The sequence below is a fragment of the Sceloporus occidentalis genome, unplaced genomic scaffold (assembly GCF_023333645.1).
Source record: "Sceloporus occidentalis isolate IW3139 unplaced genomic scaffold, rSceOcc1.0.p SCAF_16, whole genome shotgun sequence".
Lineage (NCBI taxonomy): Eukaryota > Metazoa > Chordata > Lepidosauria > Squamata > Phrynosomatidae > Sceloporus > Sceloporus occidentalis.
The window spans coordinates 8,663,149-8,688,719 of NW_028316996.1; the positions used below are offsets into that span (position 1 = coordinate 8,663,149).

Consider the following 25,571-nt stretch of genomic DNA (forward strand, 5'->3'; position numbering starts at 1 on the left):
AAACGTGACTACACATCTACATTACCTAGACACTGAACATTGATTTTTAATTTTCATTGGGTAGAGTTGGAAACTTTCTTATTCCATCATAATGAATACAATTTAAATAAGACAAACCAAAGGAGTGATTGCCTTACAGATTTTTATTTTAAAGTATAATCCCCTGTGAATATGCTCCTCTTTAGATCAACCTATCAATTTGCAATCAAATTAAATTGATTAATAGCTGCATTAGTGTCATTCAGGTTAACAAAATGCATTTTCTTTCATTTATGCCCTTTTTTATTTAGACAAAACTGCCTTCATTATGGGTTCAATATCAGATACAAGATTAGCCTCTAATGGGAAAATGCTGATTAAATTAATCAATTTCCTTACCTTGCAATGGTAGACTGTAAGCTCTCAAGCACAGCCCCTTGACTGCTTTAGCATTGCCGCACTATATGAATGTGTTTGTAAAATTTTTTAAGGGTTGACTATGTGTGTGGTCCTATACGAAATAATATTAATAGCAGGGTAAACATTTATGTTGCATAGAGTTTAATTGGGACGTAAAAGTCAATGGCATGCCGAGTACAGCTTGGTGCACTTTGGGGTTCAATTCCAAATTCAGCCTCTAGGGGAGAACGTCCTGAGAGTTTGTGTATGTGCAGATCTCCATCAGGAGGCAGCAACTGGGAAAGCGAATGTACAGAATTTCTATGTGAATATCAAATTATTATTGGGAATACATGGGTATGATTACATTTTTCACGTAATATACGTCAATATTGAATTTATTGCTATTTGCAATAAAATTACCAAGTGATTCTGTATATAAAAATACAATAATTAGAAAGCAGAGCTTTAAAGAACGATTATGGCTATTTAGCTAGCGTCGCTTTCACTCTGTGCATTGGCCGGTCTTATCTTTAGGGATTACCATATGCTACAGTTCAAAACATTGCTGTTACTTTTACCAAGTTCTCAGACTAATCTCCTTTCTTAGAACGATTCAATTACCCATAAAAACGCAGCTTTTCTTATTTGCATCCTGTTAGCAACGAATACGCTTTGCCCATCCCTGGCTATACTAAACCTCTGGCATATCAGTTCATCTGTTTGACTAATGACGGCTCAATAATTACTGTATAGACGACGCTCTGGAAACAAAACAATTCACGTTATGTTTCCGAAATTGAAAAGCAAATTACATAAGATAATGATGATAATCTTCCAGAGCTTCTATTTGCAGTGGACAAGATAACAGTAATAATGATGTATCTAATATTTAGAGAATTTCAAATTGGTGTCAGTCGGTTATATGGAACCTATTAGACAAGTTGCTATAGTCTTTTTACCCCTCTTTAAACCACCGTGATTGACTCTGCCTGTTATCTGGTGTTTATACTGCAAATTCACAGATCTGCCATAGGAGAAAGCAGCTAATTCCTCCTTAGAAATGTATATTTAAACATTTCCTAATGGTAACACTGCCAGATCCACGTTTTTATCAATGACTCTTTAAAAAAAAATAATTTGAAATCATATACGGCTATGGTTGCCACAGTCAGGTAAATATTTATGTTAATGTATTAACCGTGTGATGGGTTATTGCACAATCAACCTTATTCTAGGTTCACCCCCTTTTGAAAAAAATCATGCCGCCCCTCATCAATGAATATAAAAATATGGTTAGTGTGTGCAGATATGTATACGTGTACACAAATTAAAATAGAGTGACTGCTGTATACACACATGTATGGCTGTAGCCATGAAAGAGTTAATCTATAGAGCCAAAGGGTAGACTTCCCTGGCTGCATTCTGCTTGTTTCACTAGTGCCTTCTAAGCATCCAGATTTCAATGTAATTCAATTAGTCCCGGCTTTGGGGAAGGTGGGGACATTTTTTTTCGCTGGCTGGCGAGGCACGCCTCTTTCTCGTGTTGCACACCAATCGTGTTGCAGTAGAAAGAAAAAAAGAGAGAGAGAGAGAGAGAGAGACTATGGAAATGTCTAAACAAACAGCAGCCCTTGCCTTGAGTGGTTGCTCTGGGCTTTGTCAGACCCCCCTTCCTCTTCTAGCAAGTAAAGTGCATGAGATCTCACATGATCACCCAGCGGCAGTGTGAGCCTCTCATGAATACATCATCTTGGAGATTAGTACTTGTACCTGTGCACTCGCCGTGGGTGTCAGCACCCACCTTCTCGATATAGATCTATGTATACATAGGGTATCTCTATATGTATATTGTATCTGTATACATTGCAAGAGCTGCATGGACTAAAAGGACTTGTATTGTGCCTCTTTCACGCAAGATCTTTAAGCACTGAGTCATTGGCTTTTTAAGGGGTGGGACTTTTGGGGATTTTACCCCATCCTACATCTTTTTTTTTTTTTGGTATATTTTGCCAAACTGACTTTTAACCCTTCAGCCAGTGAAGACCCTCCCTGGTTGGTAATATATTTAAGTTTTTTTTTCTCCCTTTTTTTTTCTTGCATTTCGGTGTTTCTTCTCAAGCACGGAGAGCAGCTGCAGTTGCTGTGAGGCTGATGTAAAAGACAGCTTTTTCATGTGTCTGATGTTGGAGATTGTGGTTCATTTTATTTATTTCAAACTGTTCCTTGCTCTTACAAGTTGATCTCCTGGGGACTGGACGGCTTTGCAATAAAAAAGAAAAAGGAAAAAAACGAAAGAGGGAGAAAGACAGAGAGAGAGAGAGAAAGAGAGAGAGAGAGAGGGAAAGAGAAGGACTTTTTCCACTCCCGTTGATGCCTACGGCAAATTTTGGACCTCATCTTTATGCATGTGGCTGTTTTATGCAGAAGTCTTGGATGCATTTCCAGGAGTTTGTTGTTTGTGTATTTTTTCCTGATTTAAAGCAATTTCATTTGCATCCCACGCATTGAGTTTGGATGTAAGACATCACACGTTTTCTAGGATTGCTCAATTTCTTCTAGCTACTCAACTATCACCCGGCTCAAAGGAAGACAAGGACAGAGGCGGGGGATACAGATACATAAAGTACCCCAAAGACACAGAGTGTTCAGACAGGCAGCAGCACAGATACTTCACACCATTATCTTTGCAGACTGCAACTGCAGGATTTCCTTTACAGAGATTGGAAAGAAAACGTCTCATTCTTCATACGCTGCAAAAGAAAACTATTCTGCGTCAGCAAAATATATATCTTTTTCTCAAACGCTGCTTTTTGAATTCCTGTCACTCTGCAAGATTTTTAACAAGCAAGTCATACAAGCATCAAGTATTGCATACTCCGTCACTTTCTAAGGAACAAGAGGAACAATATATTTATCTCAATTTATATACCGGACCTAGCAGGATTCAGATGACTGCTTCTAACACATACTCTTGAATCCTGTTTCTTTTAGTTCGTTGTGTGGGTTGGCAACTGGTTGGTAGTGAGTATAGGGTGCCCCCTGGGGAATGTGTCCCTTGATTCCCTGCCCTGCTCGGTGTGCAGGGAGCCCGGCGTGAATGTGCACCGCCCTGCTTCTCCTGCTCTCAGTAGCAGCAACCGCAGCCTTACGGCCTCCAGTACCTCCCTGAGCCGGGCTGCATCTCCCTCTGCTGCAGCAGCGCTCCTGTTATAGCACCTAATATCCTGTCCTCATAGGAAAGCAACTGTTCCTGCACAACCAGCAATCCCCTCTTTCCCTGCTCAGCTCCTCTCGTCTTGTCTGTATTTGCTCCTCTCGCGCCCCCTCTTTTTGGCCGGGAGTGATGTTGCACGTGGAGATGTTGACGCTGCTGTCTCTTCTGCTCTGGATGTGTGTTTGCAGCCAGGATCCTGGCTCCAAGGTGGTTGCCGATCGCTATGCGGTGTACTGGAATAGCACCAACCCCAGGTAAGGAGGGGGGTGGCAAAGCACTGGCATACTTGTGTACAGATCCCTTCATTTTAATACCCGTGTAATTCTGCTAGGCACCTTTAAAAGCGTCATGTTTGGATTGAACTTCTTAAATAGTATTGTTTTTATATCATTAAACAAAATAACAACAAAGCCTTGTTTCATAGTTGCGCAGATTAGCATCCCCTTTATTCCTACAAGTCCCGAAAGTGTAGAAATCACGATGTATGCAGCGTGAATTTTCAAACACTGCCATCAATAGGAGAACATGTCAGCATTTTTAATAATGCATCATGCGTTATAGTAAAGGTACTATTGCAGTAGTGAGGATTCCACTATCGATAAGTAAAACATCTGTGTAGCTTCAGAGAGTGTTATAACCAAGTCAGTCATTGCAGTTAAGCAGTAACATCACCATGTAATGTGTATCGATCTTCAATCAAAAAGCTTAAGGAGTTAATAAAACTTTTTGTAGCTAACCCATTGTTTTAATCATCTTCCCAGTATTTTTTTTGGGGGGGGATGGGATGGTAAAAGTATCAGTATCAAAAAAATTCCTCATCAATGGAAACCTTTTAAATCTATATACGGTGTTCTTTTATAATTCCGCATTACGCTAACATGAGGCTGGTTTTAATTTTTTGTAATATTGTCTTGTTTCCATGATGCTTTAACCTTCAAAAGCAAAGGTGGGTGAACGGAATTGTCTCGTATTGCTGTGTGCATCGGCTCTGCCAGTCAAAAGGTTAATTTAAAAAAAGGGAAAGTGACAATTTAACTATGCTTGAAGGATAAAAAGTAATGTGAATGGAAATTGTTTTCCTCCTCTATCCTGCCAAGTAATAGTCTCATTTTTTGTTCTGATACTGACTTCCTTTTCATGGGTTAGCAACCTCATATCCACCACAAACAGACAAAATCAAAAAGTTACTCCAAATTGACCAGCTTTCCCTTACTTTGTTGGACTGTTAAACATCATTTATCCTGTTACTAATTAACTTGGTGTTAACAAAGGGTTTGGGGAGATGGGCTGTAGTTAAAATCCAGCTCAGTACACTGTACCTACCTGAAAAAAAGTGAAAATGTCACTTATCAAATAAAGGTCCGACAATGAAGGGCACTTGCATATTAATATGTTAAGGCTACGTAAGAACAGCTACAACCAAATTTATATAAGGGTATCAAATAATAACTTTTCCGGAGTAACGAGTGACTAGCGTTAGAAGCTTGTACTTTTTATTGTTCTTCACTTTTGCTGAAGCTTCATAAAAATCTCATTCTTCTTCTGTAAATGGTGTCCATATGCTAGGGAAAGTCACCTGGGTTCTATAAAAAAATTTTTCCACTTGTAGAATCAGATGTGTGCCAAATCTTTCTTTACCTTTCAAAGCAAGCTGAGGACATTTTATCTTAGGTTATCCAAGTTTTATGCCTCTGATACTGCTGTTTAGTTTGAGATTAGCACATTGATTTTTGACACAGGTCATGTTTTTTAATAGATCGGTATTGCCTGCAGAAAACTCTCTTGCTCAAGAGGGAGCACTGGAATAATCTCCAAGTTAACGGTGTTTGCCGTTGATACCTGAGCTGTAGAAATAGGCTTTTTTTTTTTTTATTGTGGCAGAAAATGTTAGAAAGTTACGTTTTATCATATTTTCATGACCTGGTCTGGCTTTCTTACTGAAGGATGCCCAAACTTCTTAAAAAAATAATAATGGGAAAAAACTAGAGTGTACAAGCATCTTGACTACATTATACATACTTTAACCCGAAAAAAAATCAAATTTTTCTGTAATACCTAATCTATAATATGTATAGAAACTCAATATATTAATAATATAAGAAATAGCATGAGAAGACTTTCAAGTCCTTACTTATTCTACTTACCCCTACCATGTTTCTGCCCTACCTGGGTTTTCCTGGAACATCAATCAAACCACAGCCAGTTACTCTGTAGTTCTCAAAATTAAAAGTTGTTCTTTGATTGGACCATGTCAATTCGAATTCTGGCAAGGAGTTTAAAAGGAAGGCCGAAATGTGTTTTCGTTTTCCTTAAGAAATGCCTGTTAGAATCTGGGTCTTATTAAATGCCTTTCAGAGTTCATTAATTGCACTGTAAAACATGCAAACAACTGATAAGAACATTTCTTTTGTTCCATAACGTCAAGATACAAATTAAGGAGTACAATTGCCTTGCTTTGTAGCCAGAACCCAATATAAAAAATAGAGGTCTAAGAGTAAAAGTCTGAATAGGGAGGTACTCTAGATTTATTGGATACGTTGTTCACTTCCTTTAGTTTTTGTAAGCGCGTTGATGTTATTATCCATGTTTCTTAGACAGAAACAAACAAAATAATTAAAGACAATTTCTCTTCCTCCAGTTAAAAAAAACCCTCCACATAGCCAGGTACAGAAAAGTTTGAACGCTATTAGAAGTTATATTAGCATCCTGGTGAATTCTGATTATGAAGTCATTTTTTTTATTTCAGCATCCTCCCTTAAACAAAGAGTGAGGTATTTTTTTTAGACTAATTCATTTTTGGACTTAAAGCCAAAAACACTAATGAGATATTTAAAAGTGTCTGTTCCTGAAATCATTTATACGTCAGTTGCGTAAATTAGCAAAATATATAATAGAACGTTTTACATATATTTAAGATTTCTCAGACTTTGACAGATGAATGTTTATTTTTCTAGTCTGCCACGGTGTATACAGTAGTCTGGTTTTAGTCCAACTTTGTGAGGAGTTGTATTATCTTTCTGCTTTTTCTAGATAACAGAACAACCACGTATTATTCTAAAATTAGAAAGAGGCAGACTTTGGGGGAAAAAAAAACCCCTTCTTTTGCAGAAAAATAGTTTTAATTTTAACATACCCATATCAAACGAATATTTGATATTTTTATCACTACTGATTGAAGTAATGAAAATAAGAAATGTACGATTCGAGGGCAGGTATGGACCATTTGACCCATCTAGTCTGCCCATTATTTTTGCTATAAAGACTCAAACCTTAATTGTCACTGGTCTTTTTTCATGACTTATGTCTGTCTATCCCATGTTTAAGTTCCCTTCACTGTATTAACCTCTACCAAGTCGGCTGGAAAGCCGTACCACATATAATGGATATGCTTGTAATAGATGTGCTGCTCAGCTGTACAGATCATAATCCTGCAAAGAGTAAAAAAAAAACTTTGCTAATTAACCATTAATTAAGCTAATGACTTTGGTTGTCAACTAAGTGGTATGCTAAATAACAACAGGAAAGTCTGGTTTGACCACAGCCCGTATGGACTTGATTTGGTCAGCCCTGATGTTGTCTCTTTCTACATTGTATACCTTCATTTCTTTGCTCTATAATTTGCATTGATTAGGATCGCAGTCATTTCCCAGACGTCCTTTTTGTAAAACTTTTTTCATGACTAATATGTTTCCAGCCTTCACATAACAGGATATTGAAATAGCTTTGTTCCATCTAAATTCTTCTACCACTTAATAGTCCAGACCTAGTTTATATTTGCTCTGGGCTTGTTTTCCAGAATTTGGAAAGGCTTTGGAGGGTAGCAAAATAAAACAAATAATCTCATTCTTGATACATTGGTTCCTGCTTTCAATATCCAGCGGGGGTTTTGGATTTGGCAGTTTGAATTCTAGGGACGGAGAGACCTCCAGCCCAATAAATTTTTCATGATTAAAAGTGCAGCAATGCTGTTCTCAATAGTTCATTACGTGCAGCTTGCTGACTTTAATAGTGTTACTCTAGCCTGTTATAGCTTTGAAAGAATACCTGGGTTATTTCAAATGGGTTCCTGAAACAGAGTTGTATTTTCCCCTTGTGAATCCCATGCAATCAACAGTAGTTTTACAGACCTCATGCTTTGAAGGAAAGGCACCTAGTTAAGAGTAAATTACCCTCCTTTAATTCTTCCCATTTAATCTTTTGCAAATGTCGCTAATAAAAGCACTACATTCCGCCCACTGGCCCCATTTCCTGTTGGAAAGGGACAGATAAAGATGAGCCTTTCTTTCTGTCCCCTGTTGCTATGGACCCAGCAATCTACCAGCTCCACGCTGGGCTGAGAAAATGAATGAATACAATTAGTGCTTAAAGAAACTTGGCTACTACAGTTTTGAGACAATCACACATGTTCACATACATACTTGCTCCCATTTTTTTGTATTTTGAAATAGACGCTGTTGACCGGTCTTCACCGGCATCTTCTAAAAGTAGGATGATGGGTTTATTTATTTTTTTACGGCTTACAGTCAAGGATATCTCCATTTTCGAAATCTTCCAGGTAGAATGCTTTTTAATCCCGTTCATCGAACGTACATGAGATACCCCGTTTAAACCGATAAAGTCAATATTCTTTAAGACATGTTAAATACAGTATGGTCTAGCTCACACGGGTTCTATTATCTTTAAAAAAAATCCCAAAACTTTATATATCATGTGTGTTGTAGCCGAGCAATGGAATAAAATGCATTATTTCTGGTAATACGTTGGAATCACCAACATAGAGTAGTGCTGTCAAATTGAAATATTGTAGATTTATATAAGGGTGTAAGTGGAATTTGGGAATTGTCTGTTCTCTGAAAAGGATTTCTTAATTACTTAAAGAAACTGAGGATCGAAAGAAAGAAAGAAAGAGAAAGAAAGACAGACAGAAAATTGCATATAAACAAACATTTAAACACTATAATAAGCCTCATAATTCAAAAGTAATAGTTAAAGTAAGGTTGGATATATATATATATATGTTTTATTTGTAACTCTGCAATGTTTTCTTTCAACCCAAAATGGCTGCTTTTTTTCAAAGATGGCTTCTAATTATTATAATGGTGTATATTCTCCATAGATGATAAACAAGTGTTTGTGGAATACCTGTAAATCAGATCCACCTCTATTTTAGACAGGGATTTCCCACACATTCAGTCGCTAAAAAACTTTGTCACTTGGAACAAAAGGGAACAGAGACAGGTATACAGAATGTATATACTCCAGTGGAGAAGTCCTTTTTTATGAAGCTTTTAACCCAGCCGTGTTACTTATAACCGGCTCTTTGTTCCCATCAAGGCTGTTAACAGAGTTTTCTGCTCAATTCGATATTACATTGTGCTATTGACAATGTATTTTATTGTTAAGAATGACATTATCTTATACTCAATTCTAAATATAAGTGATTTCATTCTTTGGGGTGGGAGAGGTAGGGATCCTGAAGATTTATTTTGGAAGGTACTAAGACGTTCAACGAAAGCCAGATTCTACTCCTGTATCCCTAAATGTATTCAGATGCAAGGATAATGAATCAAACGCCTCTCAATTAAGGTCAGGTACTTTTACAGATAAATATGCACGTATATTGACTAAGAATTGAAATGTCTACTACTAAACACAGCTTCCTTACACACATTCAAGTAATACATCCTAGCTTATTGAACTGAGGAGTCTGCGTTATTTATACCTTCTCCAGCTATTTTGTCAATTTCACATGCGTCTAATTGGTTAATGTGTAATTAGGCATAAATCTGGTCATATAGAATACATATTATATATTAGCTTAAAAATGAGAGCTTCTAAAAAATGTGTACAGTAGTCCCTAATAATCACCCAATTATATATGTTCTCTCAGTTTAGTTTAAAAAACGGGCATATTCTTTCATATAGAATAGTTCTTTTATTAATGTTACCTCTATTTGGAATACCTTAACGTAAATTTGTCGACGTTAAGAGCAAAACAGATCTACTTGATTTTGGCCTGAATAAAGACACATATATTCTATTAACTTTATTATTAGTTTTCGGCATAACAAAATCATGCCGGAAATAAAAGGATAATTATTTCCAAAGCTTGTCTTCTGCATTCATTGAATCTAAATACATATTATTGTCTTCTGCTCTGCTTTTCTGGTTGGTAAACCGATTTGATTTTTTGGGGGGGATAGTTGGAGTATGGCAACATACTGCATGTTATATAGACTTTCCAATAAACGCTAGTATTTCTCTTGAAGTGAAAGTATCTTACATAAACAGCACGCCATGTTTGTTTTAGTAGGTTTTCTCTTAATACACGTCTGGCATGGTGTTTACTGGAACACCAATATATATTCATTTCCAGTGAGGAAGCTAAAATAATGAAAATATTTTGAAGAGAGTACTATGGGAGTCCATTTTGAATGTTCTGTTTCAGAAGAAGAGTTTATACAATTCGACCTTCACTCCAGTTAATGGCTGGCAGACAAACCCCCCACGCTTTGCTTCGAAAGTAACGATAATATTTTTCTGTTTAATTGTGTGAACAGAAAATATCAAAAAATACCCTTTTGTCTGCTCATGCTGTTCCAGGCTCTTGAGGTTTCTATATTCAACTGTCCTGTAAGTTATTAGTGTCTGTCAAGACCATAATTGCAGTGAGTTCCAGCCTCTCTGTTCGAAAAAAAAAAATACAGCAAGTGGGGGAAGAAAATGAAACACATTTTTTGTTACACAAGAAGTGCACTGTACATTGCTTTGAATTAGCTTTCTTCCGGAATGATTGGGATTGGGCAACTCACTAGTCTATTGATTTGCACCAAATGGGAGAATTTTTATGTTATACTTTTATCATTTTTGAATTTGCAGTACCATTTCCTTCCTTATTTCTTATTTTTGTATACCCAGAATGAACATGCAATTTCATAGATTTTTTTTTAGATATATTCCAACACATGGAATATTTATATCAACACTTTTTGATTCAATATACAAGTGAACCTGGTCACTTCATAGAATACGTTGATATTAAACATTTGGAATGTATTACTGTAAGATGCCCACCAACATCTTAGAAAAATATTTTAGCTTATTTTATTGAATTTTTTTTCAAACATTTTTATATTTATATTTTTTAGATATAAAAACAGAGTACAAAGATTATGCCTAGAATCTTACCCCTAGCTTGTTTAAAAAAAAGACGTTCAATAACATCTCAAAACTTTTATGATATGTGTGACCCAGCCAATCACTATATTATGCAGACTTCAAGATCATAAGGGGTTGCTCATTTGGTTTTACTGGCGTTTCAACATCCAGCCAAATTTATGGGCATTTGTAATACATTTTCTAATAGACTCATAGCTTGTTTCCCTCTAGATTCCCGCTGCCCTTGAATATTAACCATTTGCACTTCCATACTATTCTCTTATACAAATACCTTAATAATTGATAATTCATGCATGAGGTCAAGTAAGGCGAGTGTAAAGAATAAGCTATTTATAAACAATCTATGATTTTGACCCATCCAGACCATTCATTTTAAGTTCTAATTTTCTTTTGTTTCTCTTACACTATTAAGGGGTAGTAAAAGTATTATTAAACACTCATCTACAGACACCAGACAAGCCAGAAGGCTTGTTTTTCCCTCAGAAATCTCATGGGTTTGCTAGCATGATTGAGAACACATTAAAATATAAAATTCTATCATTATTTCCTGTCTCGTAGAATTGTCTTTATTTTTCTTAGCTATGTCAGTTGTAAATCCTTTTGTGTGACTGCATCCATGGTTGATTAAAAAAATATGCTTATCTTGCAACTATCATTAGAAAACATCATAGAAATATAGTATAACATGATTGCACATATTCAGCAATAAAACATTAATACAATATTAATATGTTTCTGTGTGTACGGAAAATCGCCTAGGTAATTCAACAAGTAATTCTGTGGCATCACCCATTCTATAAGTTAAGTGACCCCAGTATCTAAGGGACAGAAATGATGAAGTAAAATAAGATCAACGTGTTGCTATTGTAGCAGCTATACATGAGGATTGGAACTAAAATGTCGGCAGGTAGAACAGCGTGCCACAAAATGGCTGCATAGCAATCGTTTATATCACTTAAAAAAGAGCGCTAGGTAAATAAAAATCATAATATATTATATTTGCAATAGTGTCACATCACTAATTTCGTGTTTCATTGCGTACTGCTGCTTGAAAATATTGTCACATTTCAAAATGTTGTATAAGCCACCTCAAAATGTTTCTCCTCAAAATATTTGAATTCAGGACAGTATACGATTAAAATCTGCCAAAAAGTCTGTCATTATATTACAAATTACACATCCAAAAAGTCACCTCATAAACAAAACTAATGTCAGTTCTGACAGTGTCTATAGAAATTTTAATTGGATGCTGTTAAAAACAAACAGAAATCTAATTAAAACTGATTAAATATTACCAGGAGGCTACGATCTGATGGCCGACATCCCTTTTCAAACTATTACTTTAACTTTAGTGATTTCCCGATTATTACTGTCATCTGGATATATATCGTAAAAGTTCTTCAGTACAGCGCGTGAACTTGGTCTAATTCCTTAAATGTTTTTCTTTGTGCTTTAGAAACCAGGAAATATATGAACAAACCATCATTTTGGTTACCAATAGAATGTAAATATCATCAACCATTTTTTTTTTATTACTATAACTTATTACCAAATATAATTACATTTCACTAACCCTTTTTTAAATACCCTTAATAAACATTGAACATAATAGCATTAAAACCATCCTTTATGGAGGGCGCTCATCCATCTTGAATTTAATAACAATGAGAAATGTAGAAACATAAAATTTGATGGCCCATCTAGTCTGCCCACTTTTCCTGTTGTAAAGACCTTATCTGATCCTTGATCTTGTCTTATATTCTTGACAACCTCACGCCTATCCCACACATGTTTAAATTCCCTCACAGCATTAACTTTACTACTTCTGCTGGGAGGCTGTTCCATTTACCTACTACCGTCTCTGTTTGCAACTACTCATTTTTAATTCATGGGTATTTCTAATATTACCGCTTAATGTTTTTTCTTTTATTCATTTCATTTATTTTAAAATGTGCAATTATATTGTAAAATATTTGCACATTATATAATAGTATGATATATATTATCAAGGAGCTTTTTATGAAATGAACAGTTGTCGTTATTTTATTTATCGATTTATATAGCGCCATCATGTTCCACAGAACTGTACACTTCATATAGCTTTTCAATTGTTTCCCCCAAAATGAAGAAGAATTCACAAAGGGAAAGTCTGAAAAGGTTTATCTTTGAATTAGCATCTGCCAGTTCTGCAAATTTAAGCCTAAATGTACCTCAGCACAATCATGAATTTGCGCTGTTGTTCAGTTTTTGTTAAGAAGAATGAAATACTCAGAGGTAGTGGCTGCCTCTCACAAACAGCCAGTCAATTTTTGTTTCATCCAGTTGAGTGCTAATTTAGCAATACTGAAAGGTTTCATTGCCTTGAAGCTAATTAGCACCAAGCAATGAATGCTAACTGGACTATTAGTGTGCATTGTCAGCACAGGGTGGCTCTTTGTATGATGGCAACCACTTCAAATGTGTAACACGTACACAAAGATGTTCTGGGAGACAATGCCCCCAATAAGTAAAACAAAGGTAATGCATATGTAATATTCCCACCCATAAATCTTCCGCTATGATAATTCAGTATTTTGGAGAGTTTATCCTCACAACATGAACAAAGGAATATGAAAGGACCGTTGTGTCTGTTAGGGGAACAACGACAATAATTACGCACTCTGTTGTTCTCCGAGTATGCTGTGTATCTGGGAAGGGAAGTCTGGCTGCCTTTGTGTGTGTGTGTATGCATGTGTTTGTGTGTGTATGCATGTGTTTGTGCGTGTGCATGCATGTTTTGTGCGTGTGCATGTATGTGTTTGTGCGTGTGTGCAAGGTAGTGACTGCATATATGTGGGTGTAATATTTAGTTAATTGGTTATATATGTGCAAATGCGGTATCAACAATCTGTTTTTGTGACTGGGGTATTTCTGTGCATTTGTGGACTAAACGTTTTGTTTATGGTATTTGTTAACATTGCACTAATGCGCAAATCTGTTATAAAATTGTAATTGTGTAAGTAGTGTATGTTTTTTGTAAGTTAGAATATGGTCTGTGTATTTGGAATAGGGATTTTATACCGGACCTGCGTATAATGGAAAATATCCACAAAAAAAAAGAGAAAATATTTATAGTTTAAAATTCTCAATAAATCCATATTTATTCACAATGAAAGAATGACGATGTCTATGCACTAGAACCGAAGAAATAATCCAAATATGAAGTAATGTCAACTCTGGCTGATTTTGCAGGGGGAAGTACACAGTAATTTTACAAATCGGATAACAACTATAGCTTATTCCGTACCCCACGGAGAAAGTTTTAAAGATAACTCTTCTTAGGCACAGGTGGATATGTCAGAAATCATGTTCAGTGATTGATCCACCTCTACTCATGTGATGATATCTTTAATTTTCCCGGTTGGGATACTTGAGAACTACAATTGAAAAACCCTCTACGGCAACAAAGCCGGACGCTCAGAATTCCTGTGTATTATGTAGCGAAACTGTCATATTTGCTGCCCAGTTCTAATAATGTTTCTTACCCATTTCATATAGTCATATAATAAACATCTTAGTTGATAAACCACAAAGGTTCTTTCTTACATCCATTTTTTACTAATAAACCAGTGGCAAGCTTTCACGGCATAACAAGACGGTGACTGTTAATGACATGCTTCATACCATGTTTATAACAATATTTTAAAAGCTTGAATTGTATTTATCATAAGCCCAAACCCAGCTATGGTCCTTGAACTATATATTAGTCGCTTATGGTTTATGGGAGTTGTAGATGCTACACAACCAAATTTGACCACATCCGAGTCTGATCTACTCATTGAAATATGCCCCATAATCATATATTCCCCCCCCCCATCTATTATCTCGATACCAGTCTAAAAGGCACCATCTTTTCACACTTGAATTACTAGTCTCTGTGATTATGCTTATTCTATTTAGCTACAAATATTATTTCATTAATGAAAAAAGGAAAAACGTATCTCAAAGAACATACTGTTTCTTAACTTTGTCATAAATGGAACATTAGTAGTGTTGGCAGCATTAAATCTAGAATTTCATTCTGATGGGTAATGAAAGATGCTTGTGTTAGTATGTCAGTGATGGAAATAGTAGTATTTAAAAAAATATCAATAAATATCGATATAAATTGCATGAAAAGTTGAATTTCCTAAAATCCCACTAAATCTATTGGATGTATGGATGTTTTACCAAATGTTAATCTCTGGTGTTCGCATGGCCTCCAGAAGGAATGGCCAGCTTCCAATTCCTTTTTCCTAGCAGTGGTTTTCATTTACACGAAGAAAATGGACAGCTGAGAGAAAACATTTCCATGGGATTCATTAGCACATGGTGTTTTAGGCACGGGATGTATCTTAATATAATTTTATTGATTGCAGAGTTTGTCCTAGGAGACGCAATACCTAAAGGAAAATAATAAAATCTGTAACGTCTTAAAACCGTGTTTCTCTATGGAGGGTTTCTAGTTTCTACCAATTTGTCACTCGATTGAATCGACTGCATTATAATCAACATCTAATTATTAATTGTTTTTTTTTTTAATAAAACACACTATAATCCAGCTTCCCTGTGCATTGCTGTTGATTATTGCACTCAGATGGCTGACATTTGACATTTTAGAAATAAAATACTTCACAATAGCAGTCCTCAGTATGGTATTGCATGTAATATTGTATATTTTGCACAAACGTAATAATAATAATGTCTGGGAAATGATGGGACCATAAGGAGCATTTTGTGTATTGTTTTGTTCTCTCTTTCTCTCATATATATATATATATATATATATATATATATATATATTGTTTTGCTTAAACAATTTCCAGGGGCACTAGAATTTGCCTGCCTGATGATATCTTCCTTAGCAGACACCTGTACACACAAAAGTGTTTGCCAGATTTACATTCCTTTTGTTTTGTTGCTCTGAAATTGCAGGAATATCTGTTTTTGTGTGTGTGTGTATATATATATATATATGTGTGTGCACTGTGTGTGCAGTTGAATCCAGAAGCTAGTAATATATATCTCTTCCATTCTTCATTACCAAAATTACTAATATCGTTGATATATCGTTTTATTAGAGTGTAAATTTACCTGTTTCCTCAACAATTTTTTTTTATTTTAATAAAGTTACACAAAGATGACATAACTAAGAATAGTATGAAATATAGTATGATTTAAATAAATAAATTATAAGTTATAGGCATTGCACCATAGCTGTCCTAGCAGCTAGATATTTTTTTGTAAAAAATGTATCTTTTGGATTTTTTTCTTACATTTTCAAAATTACTAATATGAGTAAGATGTTTTATTAAGCGTCAGATGTTGTTCTGCCCTATCCATACAAACCCAACATGGTTATAGCAGTCACAACTGGGCTGGACAAACATCATTTTAGGATTTGAAAAGTGTACAAAATACGCCTAGAATCCTTTATTTTTCCTGTTCTTAGAACAGCTCATATACGAGTTTTTGTCAAGTAATTTTTTAATGGAAGCATAATTATACAGATTTTTTAATAGCTTTCCTTTAAGGAGTTCTTAAATCACCTCGTTTGCAATTGAGGCCTGTCAAGACATGTGGTATAGAAGGAAATAGCAGGTTTGTTTGCAATTATTAGATAGCTAATACGTTTGAAAAGCATTTAAAAGACTTATTTAATAAACTAGTATGAAGAATATTTGTATGACTACTGCAATAGATCAGTTAACTGTTTCTGCAAAGTTAAACAGACGCTGTCCTTTTAGAATGGCGATTTAGTGACTTCATCATTACATTAGTTAATGTGCCAAATTATGGGCTGGAGGCTTCATATCCTATAAAATTATGAGATTGTTGCCATTTTCCTATTTACCAAAAAGATCTGCTTTTTAAGTTTTGACGGATATATCCAGTGGCGCAACAGAACTATAAAGGTGTCTCAGAGGCAAAGAAAATTCTATATTATGATGTAATAAAATGTTCTGAGTAATCTACAACCTGGCAGAATTAACTCTTTCTTAAGTTACCAAGTAAATTAACACAGTCCTCCCAGTCACTATGCCTCAAGCATAATTGGCTTTCAAGATAATGTTTAGGGCATTGTGCCACTATAAACAATATTTATTGTTTTTATTACATGTTAACTAATGAAATCGGACATGATTATGGACTTTGTGAATTATGTTTTGTAACTCATACTCTAGAGATCAAAGACATAAAAGCCATATCTGAAAAGGATCCAACAGGTTGAAAAATAATGGAGTTAGCAACAAGTTAACAAACAAAATAGCCTCCCATTTGCAATGGTTAAAACAGTGTTAGTATGAACTTCTAGAGCACTATGTAAATGAATGCAGACTTTTCCCACTTTTAAAAACATGAATCATTAAATATTAAATATATCACTTATTAGTTCAATTTGCTCCTGTGTGTGCCGTAACAAAAGCCTGTAACGCATTTAAGTGTAGAGGAGGCAATGATGAATCTGTGACAGGATAATGTAGCAAGGTCTAGAAGAGAATTGGTAATTTCTTGTCAGTGAGTTTTTCTAGTGATGCAGCACTTCGGCGGTTCTTCTTGACAAGCAGGTAACGTCAGGGCATCATCTCCTTCTCTAAGGAATCCCATCACTGTCACAGCTATGTTTGCTACTTAATCTACGGTTCAATTGCACTAATCTTCTCCAACTGCGTTTTTTTTTTAGGTTTTTTTAAGAGACGTTGACAGAAAGTGACAGGGCGTTGTTAACCCCAATTTTTATTTCCAAACTCCCAATACCCTATTAAGTTTTTTTCCTTTTCCTGTGTGTGTGTATATATAATATATATATACACAGTACATACACACACACTCAAAATACACATACCTCCCAAGTGTCCCAATTTTTGACACTCTGGAGCTGAACCCCGCAAGTTGGCTTTTAGGATATGGTGAGTGGATGGCATTGCCTTGATCCTGCCCCTGGAGCAGCCATGTCCCTCTTTGCCACACGGGGTAATTTGTTATAACCGTAAGGTAAAAGGTAAAATAAGTTATCTTTGGATTGCATTGACAAATTGAAAACAAAGCATGCTTTTTAAAACTTGAAATAAGCTACTGTGTGACCTTTAACTGTGAAACTGACAGCAACTATAATGTTGTAGTGTTTTGACATGTTTAGAGTTTGAACTATAATTTCCATGCTTTTTAACTATAGAAGACGGTAAGAGTAGGGTAGCTGTGTTTGTACATGTCTACAGGAACTGAGGAAACGATTCTTGTTACGTTAACATAGGAAGGTGTTTTCTCGACAAGCAGTAAACATCAATAGAACCGATCCTTTTACTTAACCTTGTGTGTTCCAGGATCGTCGGGAAGGCTTTGTGGTTGCTCTGTCCTTTAGACATAGATATGATATGGTTATTATTTAATGACATAATAAATAGTGTATCACATAACAATCTGGATTTATGGAAATTTAGGGTGAGGAGGGCCCTCTCCAAATGAGTTTATAATCTGCATACTCCCTATTTAGTCTAGAGTGGCCCACTTTTAGTAGAGCGGCTAGATATCTCCTTAAACCAGGGCTGCTCATATGAAGTATGCTGCTTTTCATCTCTATGACCATAGATACATTGAATTTGAAGGCAGGTAAGAACCATTCCGTCCATCTAGTCTGCCCGTTTTTTTTCTTGCTTTAAACCCTAAAGTCATACGGAGCCCATCGGCATATGCTAATATATTTTCTTGGACAATTTAGATGTCGGTAACAGGTGTTTTACAAAGCTGTCTTGTGCAAAATTGTCCGCAGTTGTTGGTTGTTTGACTGCGGGGCAAATAACTTTTTCACTGACTCTTATAGTAAAAGTCACTGTACACTAGCCATCTACACAGGAAAGACTGTGAGGGTCACACGGCTAATTGATTTTTCTAGGACAGACTTATTATAAGTGACTTTTGTATTTATCAAATTCTCAGCTTCTGTAGAACATGAAAGGTAACAATAACCAAACTCCTTCTTGATTTACCAATGGCAGTTTTACTTCCCAAGAATTCCTTTTGCTACTGCAGCGTTTCCTGCGTTGTAACCTACGGCTGGCATGTTTCCTCCCGCGGGGACAAAATCATTACATTTTGACCAGCCAGGGGGAAACTTGTTTTATTGGAATTTACTAAATAACATGCACATGTGAGAGCACATGCATTCATGCTCAGCATAAACACCATTAGCTTAATTTTACTTTCTAATAAGTCTGTAGCTCTGTTTTCTCACCTGGTATTGGGTTAGGAATTTGCTTTTATGCCACCAGCTTCCATGCGGTCAGCTGATGTCTGAAAACCCCAGTCTAATGGCAGAGCCTTTACGCTGACCCAGACAACATGCTTTCAAGAGATGGGTGTTCTGGAGTTTTCATTTCTGTTTTTTTTTGGGGGGGTGCACCATTTTAACCCTTCAAGTGTAACATTTACTAAACGTTAAGGACTTATATAGAAAGTTACTAAATAGTTTTTAAAGTGTAGAATACAGTGTTTTATCCTTCAAGGAGTTGAGGTATATAGGAGAGCAGTTTTGCTGCCAGAATGCCATGTGATAAGTCACAGGCGCATATGTATGGCACAGTTACATTAGTTATCTAGGAATTAAAGGGAGACTCCAGACATTATATGCACTTTAATGCATACTAAAGTTGAGTGTACGCTTGCTGATGTCACATGCAGGGATTTTTCCGAATCTCCCGTATGCATTTGCTCTCCTTCTCCACTTCCCAGATTGCAGAAGATGCATTTGACCGAATAAATGTCTTGCTTGCCAATGCTCACATAAGCAGTGCTCACCACCAATCGGCTCCATTGCTGGATCATGTGAGAGTTCCAGGGGCCGAATGAGACCCCTGTGCGCATGTGTAGAAAACGCTTCCATTGGTTTCCATGATTGGTTGGTCTGGAACTGCAGCTTTCCATAAAGTGCATCTTTATCTTTTCAATCAGCTAAAGAAATCAAACTTACAAAGTTACGTCAATATGCATTCTTTGTTGGTGAAGCTGCAAAGGGCAATTGCAAAACAACCTTAGTGCAGGTGGGGCACCTTAATAGTGTGAAAAACCTTAATTTTTTTACATAAACATTCTTTAAGAACTCAGTTCTGAACATGCTTAAAAGCATGTCAATACCTTCTACAAAATGTTTTTTTGTTTTTTTTTAAATAGCTAAAAATAAACACCAAACTGAATTCTGTCTGATTGTCAATGATAACAAACACTGGCTTTAATGGAATGAAAGCATTAGGATATGATGGCATTCTAAGTTTAGTTTAGTAGACGTTTTCCTCTCATTGGCTTCACAATGCAGTAAATATTGACTGTATCAGAGCTCAACCCGTCTTAGGGCCAGACACTACTGACTTGAAAGACTCCTTTTGTTCCCTGCTAGTCAGCATTCCATGATCCAGGCTAAAGTATGCATAAGTTACAGAAAGAAAAAAGCCTGCAAAGGAAATTAAAGAGGACACCCTAATGAACTTTTAGCTGTTAATGTGAGCAGCTGAGAAAACCATACCAAAAACAGTATTAAGTCTTGATACAATTTAAAAAGGGGAATTAGCAAAAGCTTCATTCTTAACAGAGGAGAGCGATATGGATCAAGTACATGACACCCCTCACTGGTACTTAGGGGGTTAAACATTGTTTCATAGAATGTACTGTATGCCTGATAGTAATTAACCCTGCCCTGCTTCATGTAAGGCTACACTCTTTGCCTTGGAGACTAAGCAATGCCTTGGAATGAAGGAGTTAAAGGCACGCGCCATTCTCAGCATCAGAGAATTCATGGATGGGGGTAGCTGCTCCTCATCACTCATCACAGCGGTTATTTTTATAACACGTAAATTCATATGTGGGAATATTTGCCCAGACTAAGTGAACTATGCACCTCTTCATTCAACCACATTAACTTAATCACCTGGTTTAACTGATGTTTTCCATCTGTAAGCAAGCATTTGTACATCTTAAAAGTGTGAAACGCTCGTTCACTTTATTGGATAAGGCTACACTTGGTGCTTTTGCACCACCATGGCTGTATAAAATGTTTCTAGTTTTCAATGCAGGATCAGTTGCAGAGTCTTAGTAAATAATTGCTTTTCTGGGAATTGTTACTTTTTATTTTCATTGCTGACAATAGTTATTTTTTGTTTACTTAAAGGATATTGAAATAACCTTTTTTGTTTTGCTTCCCAGTCTTTTTTTATGTTTTTGTGTTTTCCAGTCCAATGTTTTTGTCCTTAGAAGACAAAATGTGTCTCATTATAACCTTGCATTATAAAGTAGCTTATTACTAATATGATCTATGTGCTGACTACAATGCAACCAGGTTAACCATCAATGATATTGGAAACTATGTTCAGGAAAGTATATGCCAGATGTGATATGAATTCACGGCAAGTATTATTAGAATTGAAAACACATTACAAATTTAATAGTAATGTATAGTAAACCATAATTGGTAATGGTTGTATAAATATGAGCATACCTGGGAAATTCCCATGGTAGGCTACCTGGAGCTCTCCCTCTTCTGGGAAAGTGGCTTTTGCGAGGAGATAGACATGCATGAAGCTAGGGCTAAACACACACAAAGGTAATCCCCAAACAGCCTTAAGTGTTTCCATGTTGGAGACGGAATAGGCACGGTGAAACAGCTGCCCACTGCCTACAGAAAGATAATGCTGACCTGGTGAAGCAAGGAGACATCCCGTGTACCGAAGCACTTTATTATATGTGTGTCTCGTGGAAAAAAGTAGATGTGGTCTCCATAAAGCCAACACTAATAAGGACACAACGTAGGACACTCAAAGGTTTTATTTTTATTATTATCCCTTTATCCAGTTTCCACATCCGTTCAATTTAGATTCATCTGAATTAGTTTTCTGGTTTGATTGAAACGGATTCAATAACACTTCCTTTGGCAACATTAAGGGTAATGAAGTGATTGCTTCTGTCTATGAAGTTAATGTTTGTTGCATGTTGACACTTGGTTTCCATGAAACTCACTAAAAGAGGAGCACAAAGATGACTACTTGGAAAGCAAGTGGCATGACTTCCTGAAATTATCTCAATTGCCAATTTTTAGTGTGCATCTGAATGATTGTGAGTGTTCACAGGATGAACACATATCACATGCTCCTCACTTCCACTTTTATAGTTTAGCTGGTCTACTTAATTATAATAATACTTATCCAATAGTTCTTGTTTCAACTTAACTTCTCTGTTAACAAGACCAGTCCCCGCTTTAAGTGATCAGTAACTCATTAATGTACACAGCTATTGCAGTAAGTCAGTTGGAGACGCAGAAGAAAAAAAAAGAAGAAACAGCGGCACATATACATTCATTTTTTATTTTAATTGTATTAAAAAATGATGAAATTATTAAAACAGCTAAGCTTTCATAATGGTGTTATTATTAATGTGGAAATGCTATTAATTATTTAAAGTACCTTTTCAGCTTAAAAAGTCTTTTTTGCCAGGTGTCAAATCGATTTATAACATTAGACTGATATGTAAAATATAGTCTTCTTGTTCTTTAATTGCAGACCTTAAACAGTAATTCCAATTTAAATAAAACTGTTCTAAATCCTAGATTCCTAGATTAACAATTATTTGCGATAAAGTTATTTTTAACGAGGAATCATGGGCGTGCGAAACGCAATGCAATAGTCACACTGCGGTATACAAAGCAATTGAAATTAGTTGACACACATGGAGACTCGAAAGTGACAGGTTATGATGACACCATATCATCTCAATAGTTACACCACTACCTGTTTGGTCAGCTGGTACAGTGTCTATACAGTTTAAATGTGAAATGCCTGAAGTAAGAAAACTATGTGACTAATTTGAAAATGAGATGTAATTCCTCGGAAAAAAATATGTTCATGCAATTTCTTATTATTTACTATAATTATATTGTGTCCACGCATGGGTAGCCACTGGGGTGCCAGAAGGGATTGGTTTTACATTGAACGAATATGATTATACATTCTTCTAACCCTGCACATTACATGCAATATTTATACATGGGCATCACTTTAACAGAAAGCATCAGGTACCCTAACAAAGTGCGCATTGTAGATTACACAGATGTGATCACAATGGGATATCTAAATCTATAAAATCACTCTTTAGATTACCTATTTTTTGGTAACGGCAAAAACAACAACCTCCAGACTAGGGCTGGAAGATTGGCCGTTGATTGGACTTCTATGAACTCTACATATTGAGGGTTATTCAGTAAATAAATAGTTGCTAGGAGAATTGTGGTTTTAATTCTCTGACTTCACTATTCATTGTAAAGGGCCATCCCTAGCAAATTTATATAGCGTGAAGGGCTGGCTCTGCATAATACATCATTCAATATGTTAGGAGACTATGCATTTTGCAGGGCCAGCCAATGTCTTCCTGCAGCAGAAGATTATTGTTGTTGGGCCTTAATAATGTATGATGACGTCAAGAAGTCAAAAGCCAGTTTATTTCTCAGATTATCGTCCTTGATCTCTGTTATAAACCATATACTGTTAATACCACCTTTTTGATTGCGGGGATCCTGCAGTCCTGTTTACAAAATACGAAAGGTCCTTTTGGATCAGGTTGAGTTAATGAACCGTAAATTCTCTGCTTCATATGGTATGTGCAATACTCCCGATGTGTTTGTGTGATATTGCACCATGTAAGTAAAGAGCACAGTCTATTGCATACCAACCAGTGTGTTCTACTTCATAGTTCTAAAAGTGGTAAAAGCCCTGCTAGCAATATGGCATTTGGCTGCAGTGAAATGTTCTCTGCATTTAATTGGAGTTCGGTTACTAACCTTTAGTTAATTTAGGCCATTGTCTGCTGGTGAAAACTTGTCGCAGCTGAGGTTTCCAGGAATTTGGTGACCTTGGCTGCCATCCTGACGCTGCATTTATTATGCAAGTGGAATGGAGTTCTTGCCCCTGTTAATCTATGATTCCTTAGGGTCCTCTTCAAAGGGCAAGTTATTATCACTAATGCTTAAGCACCCATAGAGTTAATAAGCATAATCACACCTTTAGTCTACAGTTATAGATATATAGTGTTTGTGTGTAAGTTGCATATCAAATTGCAGAAATACCAATTATTTGGTCATGCGGGTACTTTTTCCATGCAAACTTTATGGCAAAATCAGTATGCAAGGAAAGGGTTAAATTTAGCACACCACATATTAATTCACTCTATGCATTTTCCATAAGCTTCCTCTTTTACATTTCAAGGCCGTTAACCCCTGATCTCTGAAGGAAGGGTTTTTTGCTTTTTGCCTTGTTTTAATATTTATTTATTTTAAGAGAAGAAAAGCATTTTTCCAGGCTAGTAAAACATTCATAGATTGGACAATTAAACATCCTAGAATAAGTCAGTGAGAAAACAAACATTTGGGTACAGCTCCTAGCAGTGTTTGTCTAAGGAATTTGAGCCAAGGTGTCTGTTACTAATGGAGGAGGACTGGAAAGGATTTAAAAAGTCGTTCTCCTCATTGTCTTGAGCACAAAAACCTTCCGCTAACATCATTCAACTTCCTTTACTACATCTGAAGGACCCATGGGCAAGATGCCGGTTTTGCCTTATTAATCTCCTTAACCTAATGAGATGAAAAAGATCTTTTCAAAAGGTGTGAAGAGTTTGGCCTGGGTTTAAACGTTGATGGAGCTTCCAAATCTCTAACTTGATTGAATGTCCTCAAACAAAACATTAAATGATAAAAATAGTTTCAAGCTCTTTAATTTCTACACACAAAAAGAAAAACTAAGAATGTATCGCATACACACATATGTAACATACTTATTCTGAGAGTCATTCATATAAGATAGGGATGTTATAAAGCATCAAAGACAAAGCAGGCTTTCAGGCTAATACATAACATTCTCCTTAGTCACAAAGACTGCTAGTTGTTTATATGCTAATTCGAGTACGCCTAAAATCTGGCATGATTGTGGTTTTCAAGGACTTCGTTTGGCATAACTGATGTAAGTCGAAACGAGATAAATTTAAGAACTGTTATAGCAAATATACAATTAAAAAATATAATATAAGAAAGCCGCATGATCTTCTTGGACCAATATGCATGCAGACGAAGTGAACCTAGTTAACATTGGATCTTCAACTCCCTATTGTCAAGTTGAGTTCATAAATTGTGGCAGCTGGGAGTCCTTAGGGGTTTACTAGCCTTTAGCATTTTAATAAGCCTTGCTGCTTGAAATTCCTGATAGGGTTCTCTGTGAGACAATTACTATTCAAAACAGAGGGATTGATGACCCTTTAGTAGCCCAGGTGGCCAGTCTTGAAAAGTCTGGCTGTCTCTATCCCAACAGCAGATCACTGGAGCAGAGAGGGATTAAGAACTGTGAGTGGCATAAGGAAGTAGGTTCTCCACCCTCCCCCCCCCCCCCACAAAAAAAGATTAGGACATGGGTAGGATTTCATCAATTTCCAAACATCGCAAGCCCTAAGAGAGCATCGGTTATGGTTTCCTTGGAGATAAAAGACCCCAGAGTACAGTGAGTTGATCACGTGTCAGGGCTTATTATTGGAGAAAGTGCTGTGATTAAGCCTGAGAAGGTTATCTTGGGTTTACTTTAAGTGGTTTGTCATGTGCTCTGAATCTTTTTACCCCGAACCATTGCAACTTTTTGTCAAAAGATAACTTGTTGTTCAATGTCGACTATTTTTAATTTTAAAAACTTAAACATAGAAAGTTGTATTGTGGTGATTTATTAAGGGATTCCCATACAGACAGTACTGAGTAAAAATAGTG

At 36.1% G+C, this 25,571-nt stretch overlaps 1 protein-coding gene across 2 annotated transcripts in view; it reads left to right on the plus strand.

Moving 5' to 3' along the window:
* Nucleotides 1-3,724: 3,724 nt before the first annotated feature.
* Nucleotides 3,725-25,571, plus strand: part of LOC149302991 (ephrin-A5) — a 187,956-nt gene continuing 166,109 nt past the window's right edge. For both annotated transcript variants that reach the window (XM_089481854.1, XM_089481855.1), the window contains exon 1: nucleotides 3,725-3,849. In XM_089481854.1, coding sequence (XP_089337980.1) covers nucleotides 3,725-3,849 — 125 coding nt within the window. The remainder of the gene's footprint in view (nucleotides 3,850-25,571) is intronic.